General features: G+C 51.0%; 5 protein-coding genes across 5 annotated transcripts; 2 read left to right on the forward strand and 3 right to left on the reverse strand.

The window, feature by feature from the left end:
- Positions 1 to 1,418: 1,418 nt before the first annotated feature.
- On the forward strand, positions 1,419 to 3,240 carry FIBRA_02129 (uncharacterized protein; the record flags this gene model as incomplete). Its single annotated transcript, XM_012323995.1, has 7 exons — positions 1,419 to 1,598; positions 1,652 to 1,728; positions 1,806 to 1,958; positions 2,029 to 2,079; positions 2,142 to 2,207; positions 2,920 to 3,048; positions 3,114 to 3,240. The coding sequence occupies 7 exons, from the start codon at positions 1,419 to 1,421 to the stop codon at positions 3,238 to 3,240; spliced, it is 783 nt and encodes a 260-aa protein (XP_012179385.1).
- Positions 3,241 to 3,323: 83 nt separating this feature from the next.
- Positions 3,324 to 4,831, reverse strand: FIBRA_02130 (uncharacterized protein; the record flags this gene model as incomplete). Its single annotated transcript, XM_012323996.1, has 7 exons — positions 3,324 to 3,564; positions 3,614 to 3,828; positions 3,876 to 3,971; positions 4,026 to 4,090; positions 4,143 to 4,481; positions 4,552 to 4,711; positions 4,769 to 4,831. 7 exons carry the CDS (start codon positions 4,829 to 4,831, stop codon positions 3,324 to 3,326), a joined length of 1,179 nt encoding a protein of 392 aa, XP_012179386.1.
- Positions 4,832 to 5,088: 257 nt separating this feature from the next.
- FIBRA_02131 (uncharacterized protein) lies at positions 5,089 to 6,925 on the reverse strand (the record flags this gene model as incomplete). The annotated part of the gene is made up of 7 exons (XM_012323997.1): positions 5,089 to 5,314; positions 5,368 to 6,122; positions 6,173 to 6,211; positions 6,267 to 6,366; positions 6,416 to 6,525; positions 6,581 to 6,719; positions 6,774 to 6,925. The coding sequence occupies 7 exons, from the start codon at positions 6,923 to 6,925 to the stop codon at positions 5,089 to 5,091; spliced, it is 1,521 nt and encodes a 506-aa protein (XP_012179387.1).
- A 379-nt stretch (positions 6,926 to 7,304) lies between these two features.
- FIBRA_02132 (uncharacterized protein) lies at positions 7,305 to 7,870 on the forward strand (the record flags this gene model as incomplete). The annotated part of the gene is made up of 3 exons (XM_012323998.1): positions 7,305 to 7,523; positions 7,572 to 7,787; positions 7,838 to 7,870. The coding sequence occupies 3 exons, from the start codon at positions 7,305 to 7,307 to the stop codon at positions 7,868 to 7,870; spliced, it is 468 nt and encodes a 155-aa protein (XP_012179388.1).
- Positions 7,871 to 9,024: 1,154 nt separating this feature from the next.
- FIBRA_02133 (uncharacterized protein) lies at positions 9,025 to 18,820 on the reverse strand (the record flags this gene model as incomplete). The annotated part of the gene is made up of 17 exons (XM_012323999.1): positions 9,025 to 9,546; positions 9,601 to 9,688; positions 9,743 to 9,825; positions 9,872 to 9,925; positions 9,983 to 10,408; positions 10,457 to 11,906; positions 11,966 to 12,757; positions 12,806 to 12,918; positions 12,971 to 13,181; positions 13,231 to 13,295; positions 13,599 to 13,675; positions 13,749 to 14,918; positions 14,971 to 16,999; positions 17,059 to 17,165; positions 17,220 to 17,741; positions 17,790 to 18,027; positions 18,086 to 18,820. 17 exons carry the CDS (start codon positions 18,818 to 18,820, stop codon positions 9,025 to 9,027), a joined length of 8,682 nt encoding a protein of 2,893 aa, XP_012179389.1.
- Between the last annotated feature and the right edge of the window lie 277 nt (positions 18,821 to 19,097).

The following is a 19,097-nucleotide window of genomic DNA, read 5'->3' on the forward strand; positions in this document are numbered from 1 at the left end:
AACGAATAACTTGATGCTCTGAAACATCCATTTATTTCCAAGCGTTCTTCTGGGACTTCGGAACCGCCATCAACCGTTTCTTTTGCGGGTTCAGCGCCATACGCTCACCGCTGTCTCACCATCTGCCTGCTCTGTTACGAAAAGGTGTTTCTGACGATCAGAAGCCGAAGAGAGCGGGCCGATGCAATCCCATGAGCTGTCAGGTTGAGACAGCTGTTGGCCAAGGCCGATGTCTAAGGAAATCGGATGTTTCTGATTATGGAGGAGACATTCTTAGTGCTCGTCGAATTCAAGAATCGTACCATCCTTGCTGATACGAACCAAGCATTATGTGGTTTCAACTTTTGCCCCACCGCTACGCATCCTCTCCCAGGTCCAGAGAGCACACTCGTCTCATTGTGGTACTTATCTCACTATCACAAGTTCTATCGGAATATCATGAATACCCGACTTGCTACGGTCGTTTCTTCGCCCGTACTGTGAACTCTGCTGAATGCAACGTTACGTGGATGATATGCGCCCCGCGAGACATTTTTCATTGAGAAACACAGGAGCTTTCATATACACGGAAGTGTAATAGTACTCCGAATCGGACATTTCGCCTTTAAGGTGCTGCTAGTGTATGTATGGGCCTGAATATTGCGAACGATAAGAGCGGCTGATGACCACCCTGTGCTAGGTTTCTCCGTCTTTGGTTCAGAAGGCTCGTTCATATGCATACTGCATCTGTGATCGTGACGTGCTCTTTGAAGCGTTTGGGTTGACTTCCCGAGCATGTAGACCATTAACCCTTCTTTGAATCGGCGCTTTGCTGTCATCCGAGGACCGGGATATCAGTACTTTAGTGCTTGCGGTGAGCGTCTTCATGCATGCATTGCTCAATGTCCTCACCGTCCTCGGATCAACAATGTCGGCTCTTGAAGTTTCCCGAGCAGACAACGGAGGATACTGAATTGTCAAACGTCTACCCTTGACGATCGCTCCGGTCGTGGCCATACTAGCGTATATAAAGAGGCGTTGGTGGCGCTCGAACAGGAGTAACAAAATAATGATATGTCTGATATCCCTCGTCTTTTGGGAGGGTGGGCTACTAAGACCTCGTCAGGCCATTTCCAGACAGTACACAATTTCGACGCCGAGGACCAATAATGCTATCAGAGATGCAATGAGCACCCCCACGGGCTTACGCAGTAAACATTCTGGCAGCACTTGTACGTCGACTAGATCCCCGCATGGTGCCGTCGCCTCGTTGCTTCCCCCGGGGTCTTTAATCACACGTCTCATTTTGACTAAAACCAGCTGGCAGCTGGTACCCCGGGCGCATCGGTTCTTCGAATGTGATAGCTTCTTCCCTGGGCGTATATAATGCGAGCCTTTGCCGGTTCAAGACATAACTCGCCCACATTACTCTGCTTATAATGTGGTCTCCCGCCTCCTCTATCAGGGCCCTTCTAGCTGCACTCCCGGTGTTTTCTGGCTTTATAGTGAACATCGAGCTGCCAATTACTCACATAGGTAGTGTTCCATTCTATGATCCCCGTGTCCTTGGAGGCTCCATGCTAGACAACGCCGGGGGTGGTTATGGGGAACCTCTTAATGTAGTCTTATACTCATATCCCCGATGTCCTCTCTCTAACCATGTGGTCGCCAGGTCATCATCTCCGGGACGAGTTCCCCAGAAGTCCTCACGGAGAATGGTTTTATCAAGTTCGCTCTGGCTTTAGGCTTGTAAGTGGTCGACATATTTAGATCAAATTTCCCATGAGCGAACCTTACTGCTATATCCTCCGCTTTTGTTCGTAAAGCGCAAGAGAATGTCTCGACATCCACTTGGGCGCTCCCATGCCTGCCAACCTTGGCGACGGCAATGGCTGGGTTAATCAAACCATCGAATTGCGGCACGACTATGCCATCGGGGGGACATGCGCGGAGACCATCTTTGGTGGTAACCACCTGAGGTACAATTCCTCGCCTCAAGGATTGCACACCTGTGCCATGAAGCTAATATGACGCGACGCTTCTTGATAGACTGTTCGTGCAGAACGGCACAGAAGCGGACAGTGGTGCTCTATTCTTAGCGTAAGCACGCGTCTTCGATCTCGCGTATGTCGTCGTGCTGGATAGTGGCACTTTCTCTGCAGTGTCTCGAAAGAGGAGGACCTCGAAGAGCACCACACCATTTCACCAAACGGATACGATCGCGGGCGGTAAGCACGTTCGTTCGCTGCGTGCGCCTGACTCACCGGCACGTTCTGCGAACTCCGTAAGGGATCTCCTCGTTGCTGGTGCCACAGGTTGTACCCGACTTGAAGGCGTTACGTACCACACCACGACCCAGTTTATAAGCGGTCTCCTTCCTCCCGGAAACCAGAGTATTAATCATGGTAAGGTTGTTTAATTGCCACAATTGGGAACGTGAATATAACGGGATCTTCCCAGGGATTTCCATCGACGGAAGGGTAGCTTTACTAACCGTGCACATCGGCAACGCGTGCGATTAGCCTGCGAATCTGACTCCTTAATCGGCTTCGCGATCGTATCATGTAGGAGGCTTGGAGGACAACCTGCTGGGTCCATTGTACATGTACTTGTATCACGGAAATGCGACGCGTCTACAACCATTCGTCCAGTACCCAGTAATTATACTCAATGACACTTGGAGTTGCTTGTATTGCAAATCGGCGTGATGCATGCTGCGCTAATTGATCGAATGGCGATCGACTTAACTTGAAGCGGGCACTCTTCAAGGCTTATTTTAACTTGCCTTTCTGCACAGTACTGCGTGTCCGACAGCAACTCGATAATCTATTCTTTGGCAGCCCACTTCTACGGCAATGACGAAGGCAGAACCGCAATGGCACTCTATGTGAGAACATGCAATCCTCTGTTCAGCCGCGCTCATATCAAACATAACCTCAGTACCATCCGGATTCCGTTTGGATCAGAGAAACACGCGTCCATAGCTAAGCAGGTCATCGAGGTGGACAGGGAGCTGCAACCCCAAGCTGTGAAGAGGACATTGTCAGTCGAAGACCGAACATTGGTTGCGTGAGTCCCCGGCAATCTTCCTTGGTCCCTAGTTCTGCCAGTCCTGTCTGAGCTATCTTCTGCAGCAACTTCGAGACGCTGACGATCAGGCTTTCTCGTCTAACGGTCAATGCGTTTCTGGAGAATGTTGACCTCGTCGTACGGACGATCGGGGAGTTCGGGGAGAACGCGGAATGCGGTACAACGACGTAGGCCTTACGTGTTACCATGAGTGGGGGCAACTACCGCGGTGCGTGTACTAGCAATACATCGTATTCGATACTCGACGTTGACCTCTACTTCTCTCCTGACCCCTCGCCCTCCGCGTCTGCCTTCGCCTTCTTTTTCTTGCTCTTCTTGTCCTCCCGCAGCTTCTTTGTAAGTAGCTCCTTCAGTTCCTCGTCTTCTAGTTCTTTCGTTGTCTTGACCAGTTCTGGCTTATACCAGACAGGGGGGTACGTGATCATAGCAGGACCCGCAGGGAGAAGAGCAATTGTGAAGTGGAAGCCCGCAACGAAGGTGTTTGCAGGCGTGTAACTAATATATCTCATGAGCAGGTTGAAAGATGAATTCCCAGAACACTTACATGACTTCGTATGGCTTCACCAGATTGTGCTGGACCGCCTCCTGCAGGCCCAGTCGTGCGCGTTTCTCGTCCTCTAGGCATCGGATGTTGAAAGGGAAGGCGCCGGCCTTCTTTTGGACTTCAGAGAAAACAGCACGCGACGTCTTCATCTTCAACTGATATGTGACGGTCGACTCCTTCTGATATATGGTAGTCTTTGACTCTTCAAGACGAGCCTGTGCAACATGAATAGCCGCGACAAGAACATGGATCGAAAACGCACCTTCCCATCCTCTCCAGACGAGATCAAGATATCGACACCGTAAACTTCATTCTCTGCAAAAGTGACAGCCTCAAAGTCCTTCTTTTGGGATTCGGACTGCCGTATTTCATGAACACGCCATATTCACACTGATAAATTTCATCAACGCACCGGGTTAAGAATGATACGCTTCTTGCCGTCGATAACATTTTGGCTTTGCTGGCATGACAGCATTCCTGGATGAAGATCGACTCGAATCGTTGGGCCAGCTCGATGAACATCGCGCACCTTCAACGGGCTTGCAATCCCATGCGGCTGCGATCTTGCCGACCGATTCAGTGACTGTCCAGTTTTTATTGCCGACCTTGACCAGCCGCATGGCGATCTCTGCCGCTGTCCAAGCCGCTTTCAGTACGTCTGCCTGTCTGCCAGTCACAGGATCTTGTTCCGATGCCCCCACCACGAGTGTCTCGGCGCTGACTGCCGCAAAACCATCGATATGGGCACCGATGTGGAGCTTGACTACATCTCCCTTCGCGAGAGTTTGTGAGGAGGCGGGATCCGAGGGCAGCGGTGAAAAATGTGCAACGGTGTTATTGACTGACACACAAGTTGGGAATGCGATACCTGTTCAGGTGCAAACGATGTTAATGTGATCTGATACGCGAACGCTGCTGAGGAGAAAAAGTGCACACACCCTTGGCGACCTTTACGCCCTTTACAGCTTTGTTGTACACAGCTCCTGTCCCCTCTTCTAGGAGTCTGTCCCCCTCAACACAGATATCCAGGACTTTGGCTCCCTCGATGCTTAGCGCCACAAGACTTTTCATTACATTATTGACGATGTCGGCCGCGATCTAACATACTCGGCTATGGTCAACTATGATCGGCAACATCGAGAGGTCCTGCCTCACCTTGTATTTCGTAACATCAACCTGCGCAGTTGATTCCTCGGCGGGTTTCTGTGCATCGGCCATGGTATGGTACAACAGTCGGAGGAGATTTTAGGATTTGATCAGTCGCTGCGATGCGCTCGCCTCTACAACTCAGAGAATTCAAAGAGGATGTGTCACGTGAAACTATAATCCTCTTGATCGAACTTTCAGCCAGAAGATGGGAACAGTACAGGAAAACCCGTATTAATGCTGCGAGCATGCCGCACGATAATCTATATGCAAGATCTATAAAACATGTACACGTACGCAGGACTAGCCTGAGAATGCAGATCAATAACCTAGCGTCCTCCTATGTTCTTGGAAGTTGGTTTATAACACGCGAAAGCTCGCAGTGATCGACAGAGATTCTCCGGACCAATATACGAAGCGGTTATCTCTGACAGCTCCATCTCGCCTGCATGTTCTCGCCAGACTTTCCAGTCAGGTTGGTCATTACCAGTGGGGTCTATCCAAGCAAGCGCCTCATTCAGCTTGGCACGCATGCTCATGCGATCTTTCATGTCCCTTTAGCATTGAAATTAGTTATAGTCGAAGTGACAGTATGCAAGAACACTGACTCTTCCCACTTATCCCACAATCGGAGGAAATCTTCTCGCAAGTTCTCTTCGCTCACCCGTTTCCCGTCGCCTTGTTGATACTTATACTCTAACCAAATTGCTTCCTTGCACGCGCGAACCTTTTGAATGGTCTTCGCGAGATGAATCGACGCCCACGAAGAGACAGTAGCACTTTTGGTAGCTTGTTTAGAGCGCGATGACGAATTTTCGGCCCGTTCCGTAGACCATCTGCTCCCATGTGTTTGCAGATCAAGAAACATTTTGGTCATGCCTGGGGAGTCTCCGAAGTGGAAATGACTATCGACGTAGCCTTCAGTGGACTGTGCGGAATTGGGAGGGAGCAGGATGTGCATCGCCGGTAACATCTGAACGTCGTCGAAATAGGTCGATAGATAGAACGGGAGCACGGCAATGATATTTGGAGCGATGAATCGTCGGTGAAGCATTCCCTCCCATGCTCTGTAGAGATCATGATGATCGCGTGAACTGGCAGATCGATCCCTCAAGCTTTTGTTCTGTTGAAGTATCGAGCGTTGCGACGATGCTGAGTCCACGCTGTTCGACGGCGTAATTCGAGGCGCGATTAGACCCACATGTTGCTCCGATGAATGGAACGATAGTGGTGAGCTGATCAAGCTCGATGTGCTTCCCGCAAAACTAGAGCCAGCAGCTGTAGCAGGCGAAATGGGAGAAAGACTATGATCATCTCCCTTCTGTATGTCACCAGATGGGAAAATCAGGTCCTCTTCGATAGCCTGAGTGAACATGAGGAGCGAGACATATTTCATATGTATTTCATCCTCACCTCCAGTACACCATTCGGCGCCAGGACTCTTGCGCACTCCTGGAAGAAACAAACATGAACAATGAATGTCTCGAGCACAAAATGAATCGCCAACCTCAATCAAGTACTGCCATTCGTCCTCTGGTACAGCAAGACCGATGACACAAAAACGAACGAAATCAAACTCTCCAGTAGCAAATGGCAGAGGCTCCAGACTGGTATAATTTTGAGCATACATGTATCAGAGCGAGAGAGCGGACGCACAAATCAATATGCTGCCATTCTATACGCTGAGAATAATTTTCAAGTTCGTATTCAGGTCGTGTGAGATCGGGTTGACATTTCTCAAGGTCAATACCAACAAATTGGGTATCCTTCACGTGGAGTCGATGAGCAAATATGACCCAAGATATATGACAAGAGCCTTACCATCCATTTCTTCGCAGCTTCTATAACCCATATACCATTTCCACATCCAATGTCTAAAACCTTCCGTGGAGGAGGGTCAAACTTGTGTACAGTGAACTGGCATACCACTCCACTCATGAACATGTAATCCCAGCTGTCACTGTGATATAAAGTAAGAAAACTCTGTAAAGTGAGACAACAATGAACTACCTACTACAGGTACAAGTCCATCGAGGATCTAGCAGGGTAGGGTATGGACCTATGCATGGAGCCATTGTTGGCAGCCCCGCCACGAAGATTTCGCCGTCGTGGTCGCTTGCTGAGCAACTCGTCTTGAACGTCTCTGCTCACTGTGCCTTGAGCCATCAGTTGGGGCACGACTTGTGATGGATCGTCACCGGAAGTCCCACTGGCGGGCGGGATGATCGCTGCCTTCAGACACAGAGGCGATGGGTCCGCACTAGGAGCGGGAGGGCGATGTCAGGAGGAACGTCGCGAAGAGATATCAGGCGATTACATACTTGTGTAGTGTGGATCATAGCAACACCTTGCCGACGCGACACAGGCAGCTGGGTTTGCGAGATCTACCGTGAATTTGGTATGTTCTCCCCGAGGTCGGAGATGCGGAGACGGAACCAGTTTTGTCGGTGATCTGGCACGCGCAAACAGGTTAACATTGTGATAACACACTTATCAGTCCAAAACAAAGTCGCAATTTATCCGCGACGCTCTCCGACTTCCCGCCATGAACACCGTCATCACTGCCCGTGCGTCGGGCCTACGCACTGTTTTGCGCGCGAGCCGTGCAGCACTCGCTTTGCGCTCTTATGCTACCCCTGCAGCCGTCAAGGAGGACGACGACCCGCAGCTTGCCGATTATCCTCGCCTGCCGTATATTTCACGACAGCGATTGCCTGCTAGAGGTTGGGATGACTGGCAGATGAGACGCAATTTCGGCGACCCTGTATGTTGCTGTCTTATTTGCTTTGGGCTGCCCTGACTTCGGAAGCAGCTGCACGAGCAAGACGAGATCATCTCAATGTGGGGGCCTGACGCATCCGTAGTAGAGCCATCGACAGCGCTCCGCCACTTTACAATTGCATTCTTGGGATTCTTCGCCTTTGGTGCCACCGTCAAGTATGCATTAATTCCTGAGAGGCCCTCGGTTCCTCGCGAATACCCCTTCTCTGGACTTGTGACAGAGTTGGGTGGGTTGGAGGAGAACAAGGTCTGTCTTGTCTTTGGTGCAGACTCAACCTCCGTTCACATGCAGGACAGGCAAGGCCAGAGGATGAGTCTGAAGACGAGTAGATTCTTGCATTTCCCTTGTATCCCCAAGTCATAGTTGCTAGAGATACAAATTCGATTCGTGCGTGCGTCGAAAGTATTTGCATCGCCAAAGAACGTACGGTCGAGTCGCTGCAACAGATGTGCCTGTCGATGAGTCACAGACGCGTCGATTCCGATGCTTCGTACATTGAAAGGAGAGCGGTAAGTCATCCTTCAACTTATTGTCTTCACTTTTCCCGCAATTTTTGTCCAGCAATCCGTCACTTTCCCCAGCGAATTCGGTTCAATGTGCGACGCGTGTGCGTTGTTCGTTTGACCTGTCTACAGGCTGTTATGGAACTAGTTGGTCGTAATATTACCGTTCTTTGTCTCTGGTTACATTTCCAAGTCAGACACTGACTCCTAGAAGCCTCGGCAGTATACCTAATGGTTTTTCCCTGCCTTCTGACTCTGAGCATCTCGCTCGTACTATCTTGTGATTGCACTGATGCCACATCGGAAATCGAAGTTCTGGACACTCCTCTAGACTCTGCACATATCATGATGTGTGTTTTGCATACCGTTACTATCAACTGTGCATATACTTGGTCCACCATTGCTGATGAAGCCATTCATGTCATCGTTTGAGATTCTTCAGACCAACCGACAAGCCGTACATGCTTAACGACAATTCATCTTCCCCTCAGCATGACTTATTCTGGCCCGTTTTTATCGCATCAAAAGAAATGGAAGACGATAACATCCATTCTTAGCGCCAACGCGTATATTAGTTATCTTTCGCATGCTTGCGTTCGAAACGATCAGATCAATCCCAGAAACTTTGACACGGTGTACGACGCTCCAGGAGAAGTATTTTCGAGGCAGGGTGGAGGGTCCTGTCCTCACTGAGCATTCTAATTAGGTTGACTCGGAAGGTCATGCCATTGGCACATAAATCAACCATCATCGATATAATATCAAAACGCGACCTGATACTAAGCGTCAATTGGATTTCCCTCTCGTCGTAGTCCATCGCGCTTCGAGACTTCCGGGATCGTCTTTGACACAGGCTGGGACGAGACTGGACGGTCTACTAATAGTGTGGTACATATATGGTAGGGTTCATCACTGATAACCAAGACGGGTGAATGAGGATGGATACCCGAAACATGCAGTATAACTGATTGTGATACACTTTACATCTCCACAGCGGTCGCATTGCCTCCATCAGATACATCCACAGATGCTGACGCACCCTTGAACACTGGTTTGGGTCTGGGTCGCAAATTGACAGCTAGTGGAGGTGGTGGTGATAGATCCTTGCTGGAAGTTGGCGTTGTATCAAGTTCATCCTCACTTGCTGATGGTTTACGCTTCCGGGATGGTCTGTTGGCTTTTCCGCCGCGACTCGCCCTCCCTCGGCCAACAGTATGTGCTTTCTTTTCGCCAATAGCAGTATGCCCGGGTCCTTTCCCCTTTGTTCCGTTAGTCTTCCTCCTCTTCGCTGGTTGTTGTGCGTGTTCAGATACAGAGTCGGACAAAGATTCGCCCTCCGCTGTATCTGCACTTTGGAGTCGGGTTTGCTCCTTCCTGAAGTCTGAAATGACTTGTTGCAAACGTTTGCTTGCATATGCCTGCCTCTTGCGAGGGGCGTGGCCTGCACCCACGGGTGCGTCAAACAAGCCCAACAGCGTCCCCTGTTTGTTGGGGACGGAGCTCTGAGACATATATATTAGCAATATGTAGAAGCAGAGAATCATCACGAAAGATACTTGTCCACGCTTGCCCATCTTGCGGATAATTGGAAGGAGGAGATCATCTACTTTCGCCTGCTGCCAGCCAAGCTCAGAATTAAAGAAACTGGTGTCGATGTGGTCAGTCAGCGGCGATGCATGGACTCATTGAGGAACATACTTGCGAAGGGCATCCAGATCTGGAAGCCCCCATTTGAAGGGTTCTTCGGACTCGTCAACGGTCGGATGATGATAAGCGTCTCTCTGTTGACGTCCATGACTAATCTTCTAGTATCAATGATTCACTCACAACAGCGGGATTCGGCCACTCATCAGGCAGGTACAGCTCTTTGAATCGCTTTTTCTGCACAGACGGATACAAATACTCAGTAGAAGCACAGTCGCAAAGACACAGACTCACAAAGCGTTTACGGAACCCGGAGTTAGTATCCTCTTTAGTATCTTTCCCGCTTTGTACCTTTTGCCACCAGTACTTGAACTTATGCAGACCGTCCTGGCCAGGAAACTCTTTCAGTAGTTCCATGGCGACAACAGGTCCAACCCCAGGGAGACCGTCGGTATAGTCACTGCCCAGAAGATAGGCCAATCGGATAAGTTTATCGCGCTCAAGCCCGAGTTCACGTTCCAGGTCGGAAAGGAGGAAGCATTCAACCGTCTTGGACTGATTGAACATGTTCTTCAGAACTCGCATCCCCCCGAACAGAAATACATCAGAGTCGTCGGTGATGATGCCATCAACAAGCCCGAGAGATAGTAATTCAGCACACTGTGCTTCAGCTTCCATCGGGGCCGTAATATATGGGATACCAAACAGACGTAGCATAATCTACGAATGTTTGAAAATCTCGTCGTCAGGGGACTAGTAAGCACATACCATGATTTGAGAAATCATTTGCTGAGTGATATCTTCGGAATCTCGCATGGCGATTTTCTTCTGCTGGTGAAGATCCCTGATCTCTTCGTCGATTTCCCGCCGAACAGCCTCAAGGTCTCTGCCCTTCACATGTGATATGAAGCGCGCAAACTCTCCTTCCTCGGCTTGGGGATCCATCTCCTCTGCAGCGTCCCAGCCATCAACTGTAGATTCCACCGGACGACCTACGCTGTCGTGATGTTCCGCATCAGGGGATCGTGGTCGGCGCCACACGTTCGTTTCTTCGTCCTCAGAACTAGATGAACTTTCTTCTCGTATTAGGCTTATGTTTCCGCTGTTTTTGGCTGAAAGAGCTGATGGTGAGAGCGACTCTGTATCCTTAGGTCGAGGAGACGATCTAGTAAGTAGTACGTGATTTGGCGTGAGCACATTTGTTGGTTGAATTTTAGTAAAATGGCGATCAGTTACAAACTCTCCAGCTGACTGCATTGCGGAAGTGCGAGAGCGATCGACAGGTGGGGCTTGAAATGAGACAGACTTCCGAGGCGGAGTGAGCTGGACTTCTATCATAGATTGTAATTCCGGTTCCACATCATGAGACCTCGATGGCGGCGGGGTCATGGTTCGCTCATTTGCCGGCGCGATCGTTGATGCACTTGGCAACGACACTTCCTCCAGATCATCTTCTGGCTCCTTAATCAGTACAGAAGACGAACGGGCAGCGGCCGGTGTGGATGCTTGCAGATCCTCTGATGTATTGAGCACTGGTAAGACTTCTTCCATGTCACTCTCTGAGTCCGACTCTATGGTCACAGGTGCAAATGAAGGGAGGATGGTTTGAGTGGACGTGCATGGGGTGATTGGTGGCCCCGTTACCTCTTCCATATCAGCATCAGAGTCGGAAAATTCCGGACTAGATTGTTCAGAGGCTTTTGCAAACATGTTTTCGGGAAGGAGAAGTGTAGGCAGACCAAACCTGGACGAGGAAGGTGGTGCTTTCTGGATCTGCGAGAGAGATCTCCTGGAGGGCCCCGCACCTGCGATAGATAAGGCCGTCTCCAAGCGCATCGGGGATGCGTACAAGTCATCGTCATCAGACTCATTGGTTTTCCCAGAGGATGCCTCAGTACGGGACGTGCCGGATCGCGACGACGGCGTTGCAAGCCTCACATCGTCCAATGTGACTCTGGATGAGGAGGCCTCTGCATTCCCTTTGAGCAAAGCACGCGCCGATTGGCGTGAAGCATCCAGAGCCACTTGGATGGTAGCAGCCTCTGTGTATTCAAGTGATTCTTGAATAGCTAAAGCAAGTTCTGGATCGTCGTCTGGGGACTCATCATTACTCTGAACAGCAGACACGTCTTCGTCTTCCGGGGCGAATAGCGGTCGCGAATCCTTCGGTCTTGTCCTCGGTTTGGCTGTCAATGGTGTCGATTTTTTTGGAGAGTACCTGTCCGCCAAAGCGTAGAGAGCTTGATGCCTCCTATATTCTCTCAAATCAGGATCCACTGGTGTTTGACTAGCACTGAAAGAATAACATTATAAGCTATCGATGCAATCGTTGGAAGAAGATATACATGCATCGGCACCTCCTCCATATCGTCATCACTGTCGTTGTCCGGAACCTTCTGAGTCAGTTGATCTATCTCAATAGGCTTGCTTTGTGTGCCATCGTCTCGTATACCAAGAACCCAGCCTCCTTCTCCATCCTCGTTCTTCAGTAGCACATATTCTTTATTTCTCTCACTAGCAATGCGAATAGGAATAGAAACATGAGCCTTTCCGATGCTATCGGTTGTGATGAGAAGTTGCTGCGTCAGTGCATTACGATGCTTTAGATTCTTAATCTGCTCTTTGGAAAAGTCAAGAGGTGTCTTTGCATTCTTGAGCATATTCTGTAGACGCTTGTAGGATGTCTGACGCGACTTGAGCCGAAGGTCCCCAATGATTTCATACTGCACCTCAGTGGGGAGCTCCCGGAATTCCGGGGAGGAGACGTCAAAATCTTCTGGCCGCATTTCCTCGATGAATGCTCGTAATTCATCTTCCGTGGCGAGACGAGGATCTGGCGCAGCGGAACGCGTTGCTTGGGCAACAACTGAATTCATATCAACCTCTGGGAGCTTGTAAGGATCGTGGTCGTGCCATCGCGACCTTTTGGACGACGGAGGTGAAGACTCGGGTGCTTTTTTTGCTGGTGTTTTAGGGGTATTGTCATCAAGATCTTCAAGATACACTGTGTTCTCGTCAATGACAGCGGGGCCTACAGGCAGCCCCTTCTTGCTCTTTGAGCCCTCAGCTCTGAGGAGTGATAAGGCGACATGGAATATATGAATGACTGTCGCTTACGACTTGGCCTGAACCTGATTCAATGCTTCCCTTCTCATCTGTGCCGCTAAGAGCCTCTCCGCAACTTTTGCATGACTTAGAGCAGCTCCGCTCTTTTTCTTCTTGCGCTCGGCCTAGTAACTCATGTAGAAGGTCGGTCGGTCAGCCATTATATGGTGCACTTACAATAGTGGCCCTCTTAAGTACAGGCGCTCCACCGTCAAAGACAAAGACAGGCTTAATACCGTAGAACAGCAGCTTGCAGATGCGCCGCAGGAAACCAAGCACATGCGCGTTCACCAAACCCCGGCCCTCCTTGTCTCGCATAGTCGCTTGAAACTGGTATATCCAGATACTCGAGTCTATGGCCATCGCCTTGCCCTCCATGGTTTCGAGCCTTCATAGAATATAAATTAATGCTGCAGAGTACCGGGAGCGATACTTACAGCACCGGTCGGCCCACTGGATCCAATAAAGACCATAGTGATTTGACACCCATCTTGGTGGAGAACTATCAAATAGACATCAGCTATATATGAGGTTACGCATGAGTAAGAACGGATCGAGATGCGCTTTAGACAGCCTGACTGAGTCGCTACCCTTACCGCCGCCACCGTGATGGATAATTGCAGGCGCTTAGTCACACCTCTGATCGACACTGGTACATAGTAATACATTCGGCCGCGCACTCAACATACACCTTTGGTTCTCATTATAATATGTTGAAAATGAAACGACGATTGTTGTGTGCATAGATACAAGATTTGCGACTAGATCCACCAAAAGACAAGACTTGCAGAAGACCAAAACGAACGAACGGAATTACGAGTAGAGTATCAAATGCGCAGCGTCCTTCAGCAAATGTCCATGACCAAGCCAAGGAAAAGAAACCTGAAATGGTCGAGCAACTAACGAGCGGCAGATGAATCGACCCTTCCTCTGGACGCGTCTTCCCTAGGCGCACCCTGACCGTTCGCAGAGCTGTTCTGAGAAGAGAATGGTCGACCACTTGGCTCTTCGCTAGATGCCTGCAATCCGCCATCAAAGCCCATCGACGGGCGTGAATCAAATCCTCCTCCCGTCATCTGTGGTCCCATCCCCATCCCCATGTTCATTGGGTTCATCCCCATGCCCGGGCCCATACCTGGATTCATCCCCATACCAGGATTCATGTTCATGCCGCCTCCCATCCCTATCCCAGGGTTCATGCCCATTGACGGATTCATACCCATGGTCGGACTCATCATTGGCATGCCCATCATAGACATACGTGGATCCATCCCGCCCATTGCCATGCTCCCACCGGTCATCATCGGATTGAGGGGATGAGGACCATGGTCGCCTCCGAGGTTAGAGCCAGCCGCGGAAAACGCCATCATGGCTTGCTGGTACGCCTGCATTGCAGCCTGCTGAGCGGCCATCATGTGTTGCGGACTGTTGAAACCAGGCATCATCCCAGGATATCCCCAGCCTCCCGTCATCATTGGATTCATGCCCATCATCATCGGGTTTCCCATCATCGGATTGAACCCAGGCATACCCATTCCGCCGTACATTGATCCACCCTGCTGCATTTGGTCGAGTTGCTGGCGTTGGAATTCATCGAGTTTGCGTTGCCGCTCCTCGGCCAGACGCCTTTCGCGCTCGCGCTCGGTCAAAGCAGCGCCAATACCACCTTCGCGCTTGCGCTCCCGTTCGTGCGCAGTAACGGCACCAAGTAGACCTGTTTGTGGCGGCGGAGGCTTGTTGGGCACATTGATAAGCGATGCGCCTGTTTCCCTCGCAAATTCTTCTTGCCTCTTCGCAGAGCGATCTTGCTTATCTTGCAAACCTGCCGATAATAAGCCGTGGGGAGTGAACGCTTTCGTCATTGCTTGCGATGGTGCATCAAGCTGGATGAATGTATCCCTGACTGGACCATTGGGCGGAGGCGATGAGCCTTTACCAGATTCAAGGGCATGACTCCAAATAGTCTGACGATGGGCTGCCTGATTGGGGTGCTCGGGTTGCGGTCTCAGGTTAGGCTGAGGCGAAGGCGGCTGGCGAGGTCCTTCAGGCATTGGGATCTGGCGTGAAGAGTACGCTTCAGAGATAATGCGACGAGGTTGAGGGCTCAAGTATTCTTCATGAACACCTACTGTGAAAATTAATGTGCATGCCATGTATGAACCAACATAAAAACACACCAGGAGGATTCTGTCCCGGCAGCTGGGGGAGCTCCCGAGCCGGCCTACGTCCTTGAGGGTACATGCTCGGATCGCCTGGAGAAGGACCTCTGTTCGGAAGATATGCAGTGCTGCCCGAGTTGCTCGGCACTACAGATCCAGCTACAGATGGCTGTCCTGAACCACTCACAGCTCGCGGGGGGAATTCCGTATCCGAGTCGACATCATCGTCTTCCTCCTCTTCTTCCTCCTCTTCTTCGTCACTACTCTCAGCCCACGCTCCCTGACTCGTACGAGGCTTCCCCCGACCATTTACTCTGCCCGGACGACTCACAGCAGCCTGCTGAGCAGCTTGCTGTGCCTGCATCTTCGCCTTCCGTTCCGCGGCCTGCTTGGACGGCGCAAAGGATGATCTGTATTCCCGTGATCCAGAGGAAGGGCTAGTGGAAGCCTGCAGTCCAGTTGGAGAAGCTGCTTGAGACGAAATCTGTGGTTGCGGCGCAGCAACGTCGAAGCTTTCACTTTGCTCCAAGAACGACAACGCGGCTAGCGCGTCAGCGTCAGGATCCTCTAATGATTGCAGGGCACGAGTGACTCTGGCTGGGGGAGCGGAGGCATCTTCATCTTGCTCGGCCATACCGTCGTAATCGACTTCGTCCTGGCTTGGTAGGCGACGGTCGGGGGTGGAAGAATTGCGGGTAGAGCTGGCTGGCGTTTTACTTGCGGGAGCCGCACGTGCGCCAGTTGGCTTACGACCGCTGCCCGATCTGGACGCGGACATTGCCGACTGTGTCTCAGACGCGGCGGTCAAGTTTGACCGTGAAGACCCGACAGACTGATTCGTCTCGCGCCTGGAAGGGAGCGAGCGTTCGGGGCCTTGAGCAGGCCGCGGTGGACTCGAGTATCGTACGTTGAGCGGACTGGTGGTGACTCGAGGAGGCGGCGTATATTCACTGTCATCTGATGCCGTATCTTCGTCTGTGTTGCTAGTACCAACAGGCAGCGGGGGATGGCGTTGATACGGTAGTGGTTTCTTTGGCGACTCGTCCTGCATGTGTTGCATGTAATACAACGCTCCAGCTGCAAATGATATGTCGTCCGAGTCTACGGACTTCGATTGCGGAGGCTGGACCGGGGGACTAGGCGAAGTAGGAATGGATTTTGACGATGATGGTCGTGCACTGTCCCTTTGTGTAGATGACGTGGCCGATGTTGCGGAGAAGGATGGCCTGGGAGACTTTGGAGAAAGTGGTCGAGGAGAGGCTTTGCCGTTATGACCAAGATCATTTACAGCAGTAGCAGTGGGAGACGAAGTTCGTTGTGAGAATTGGGGACTTGCTACGCGCGCGTCACGCTCCACAGACGTGGGAGGCTTTGCTGGTACATCAGGGGCTTGAGCGACAACAGTGTTCGCCATGGTCGACTTCGACGATGCGCGAACCAGTTCAGAACGGCTCAGTCTTGAATCTGGGCGGGAAAAATATGAGTCCTCACTGCGACGGCCGTGGCTGTTGGCATCCGCTGAGGTCGCAGCTGTAGGACTGGAAACCAGGGGATCGCCTAGTACCGAGGATGCCTGTTGTGAAGACTCCACGACCGACACGATCGTAGGCGGCGAAATTTGCTGTGCCGACGTTTTCAAGGGCGAGTTCTCCCCAGATAGCGACCGACTCGGGTCCCGAGTTACGCTGCGCTCAGTGATAGGCGTAAGAGAGCGTTTGTCAGGGACTGCGGGAGGCTCCATGTCGGAGGGCCGATCTTCAAAGTCCATACGAGGTAGCTGCAACGAAATTTGCCCAGCAGATGCTTGCTTTTCCTGTGGCTTTGGTCCAGTAGGGGCTTCGACTTTCGCATGAAGATCAGTGGAGTTGACGCTTGACAGTGGAGGCAAGATGGGTGGTCGATCCTCCGAGGCCGAAGACGGGGTGCTATCCGTCACAACATCGCGCATTCGTTCTGCCATGATGAGCAAAAGAGACTTTCTAATGGCCGACGTTCGCTCATCCCTGATATTTAAACTTTCTGCGTGTTCACGGTCCAAGAACAGCATCTGTGGCAATGATGAGCCCAATTGTGTAGTGATAACACGCACGAAAGAATTTAACATACATCTTTCTGCGGTCCAACTGGATAACCAAACATCATACTGCGTGGATCCCTAGGATCCCAGCTGTACATTTCAGGTCGCCCATACAGCTCGAAGGCGTCGTGTATGGCTATACAAATAAAAGGTTAGCAGGTGTACGTGCTCAACAACTTTGTGTTCTCACCAATGAGCCATTTTAACATTTCTGATACGTTGATATTGGGCCCCTCGAGCTCGGGCAAAACCATGAGCCAACTTTCACGCATTTTCATGCTCCCAGCAGCCTCCTGATGTCCTAAAAGACCTTCCAGTTTCATCAATGTGCTGCAGTTGATCAGGTCCGGTCGCTCTGGGTATACGGCAAATGCTTGAGAAACGGATTGTACTGTCAAGAGCGGGTTTTTCCTGTCTTTTGCCTTCGGAGAGGCGAACAGATTGATGATCGGCTTCGAGGGACGAAGCGACCGCGGGGGACTACGATCGCGTGAGAATAGATTGGATACGCGCTTTTTCCGTAGGACATTCTGGGAGGACGGAGATTCTGGCCGGTTGTTCTGGTCGGTGGACGAGACGGATGAACCGTCATAAGTTTGCCCACCTGCTGAAATGACCATCCACATCCGCTTCCAATCCACTTGTCCCGCGACACGAACTTTCACCCACCCTTCCATCTTGCCACTGACCAGTGTAGTAGGTGTATCTCTTCCTGGGGAGACGTCAGCTACGAATGGTACCACAGGCGATATATGCCCACCGTCATTGAGGGTAATCCTAATAAGATGGGCAGTATAAATCTCCTCTAGTCTAGATTTTTCCCAAGCAGACAGCCTCAGAGCAGCTAACCAAGCCACTAGCACTGCCGGAGAAAGACCTGGGGCTGCAAAGAGGATCCTGTTCGATCCGGCCGTATTAAGGGTGAGGACATTGTTATATGTCCTCTCAGGAGAGCCCGCTCTTGCGGGTATTGTGACGGCGCCTTGAAAGCTTACAAACTGTAGAGGGCGATGAGACAAGAGAATGGAATGACATATGCAGACATGCTTCACTTACCGCGTCTGTTACATTGATATAACTTGGAGGAACCTGTTTTCCCTGCTTGCTTGCCTCGTCGATCGTCTTCATATCCCATATGCTCAAGGTCGTACCACCGAGCTGCGCCCACACGTCTCGCCAGCCCTCGTCCCTAGTAGGCTTGCTGCCATCCGGTTGCAGCTCTACACACTTGTCGAGAGGTCCAGAAAAATAGATTTTGTGTGTATGTGCCAATGTAAGCTGGACGATAGAGCGGATCTCGGGGTGCAATGGTGACACACCCCGTGAAGACAGCCCCCGATTGAGCACAACAATATCGCCACTGGGACGACCTTGCGCTGTGTCCTCCGAAGGTGACTCCTTATCATGATCTATGGGCATTCTCTGAGAACTCGTCGGTTGTCTCGCCGATCCATTTTGCTGCGTAGCTACTCGGGGCTGAGGCTTGTCTGTTGAGCTGCTTGAAGCCACCGTAATATCATCTTGAGTCGCCTTCGTTCTGAACAGGGAGAATGCGGAGAGTGTCCTCGAGTGTCCACCAAACGATGGACTCAAGGGCAACGAAGCTCTCTTGCTCGCTGCTGGCCGCGTATCCTGTGGTGGGGGCAGTTCTGGCGGCGGGGAAGGTGGGAACTCGTGATTATTGGCGCGCTGAGCCTGTTTCCACTGTTGAAGTCGAGCAGGAGAGATGAATCCCTGGTTGCGACTATCCCAGCGAGGACTAGTGCTGCCACCTTGAGAGACGGAAGTCATTGACAGCGCGGTCGTGATGGTAAGGGGTTACTGCAACGACGAAAAGGCATGGGATGATAGAACCCGAAACAATGCAGGACTAGTGCATGGATCACTCCAGCACCTGATCGAGTATTCGGTGATGAGATCATAGTCTAGCATACTAGTCGAAATTGAAGCATTCAAATATTCCATTCCTTCGATTCTAAGCAATCGTCAAAAATGATTTGTAACCTTCCTCACATCAACCATGTTAACTAGTATAGAGACATTTACATCTTGTTCCAGTGCCTAAGCT

The sequence above is a fragment of the Fibroporia radiculosa genome (assembly GCF_000313525.1).
Source record: "Fibroporia radiculosa TFFH 294 genomic supercontigs, scaffold1086, whole genome shotgun sequence".
Taxonomy (NCBI): Eukaryota; Fungi; Basidiomycota; class Agaricomycetes; order Polyporales; family Fibroporiaceae; genus Fibroporia; species Fibroporia radiculosa.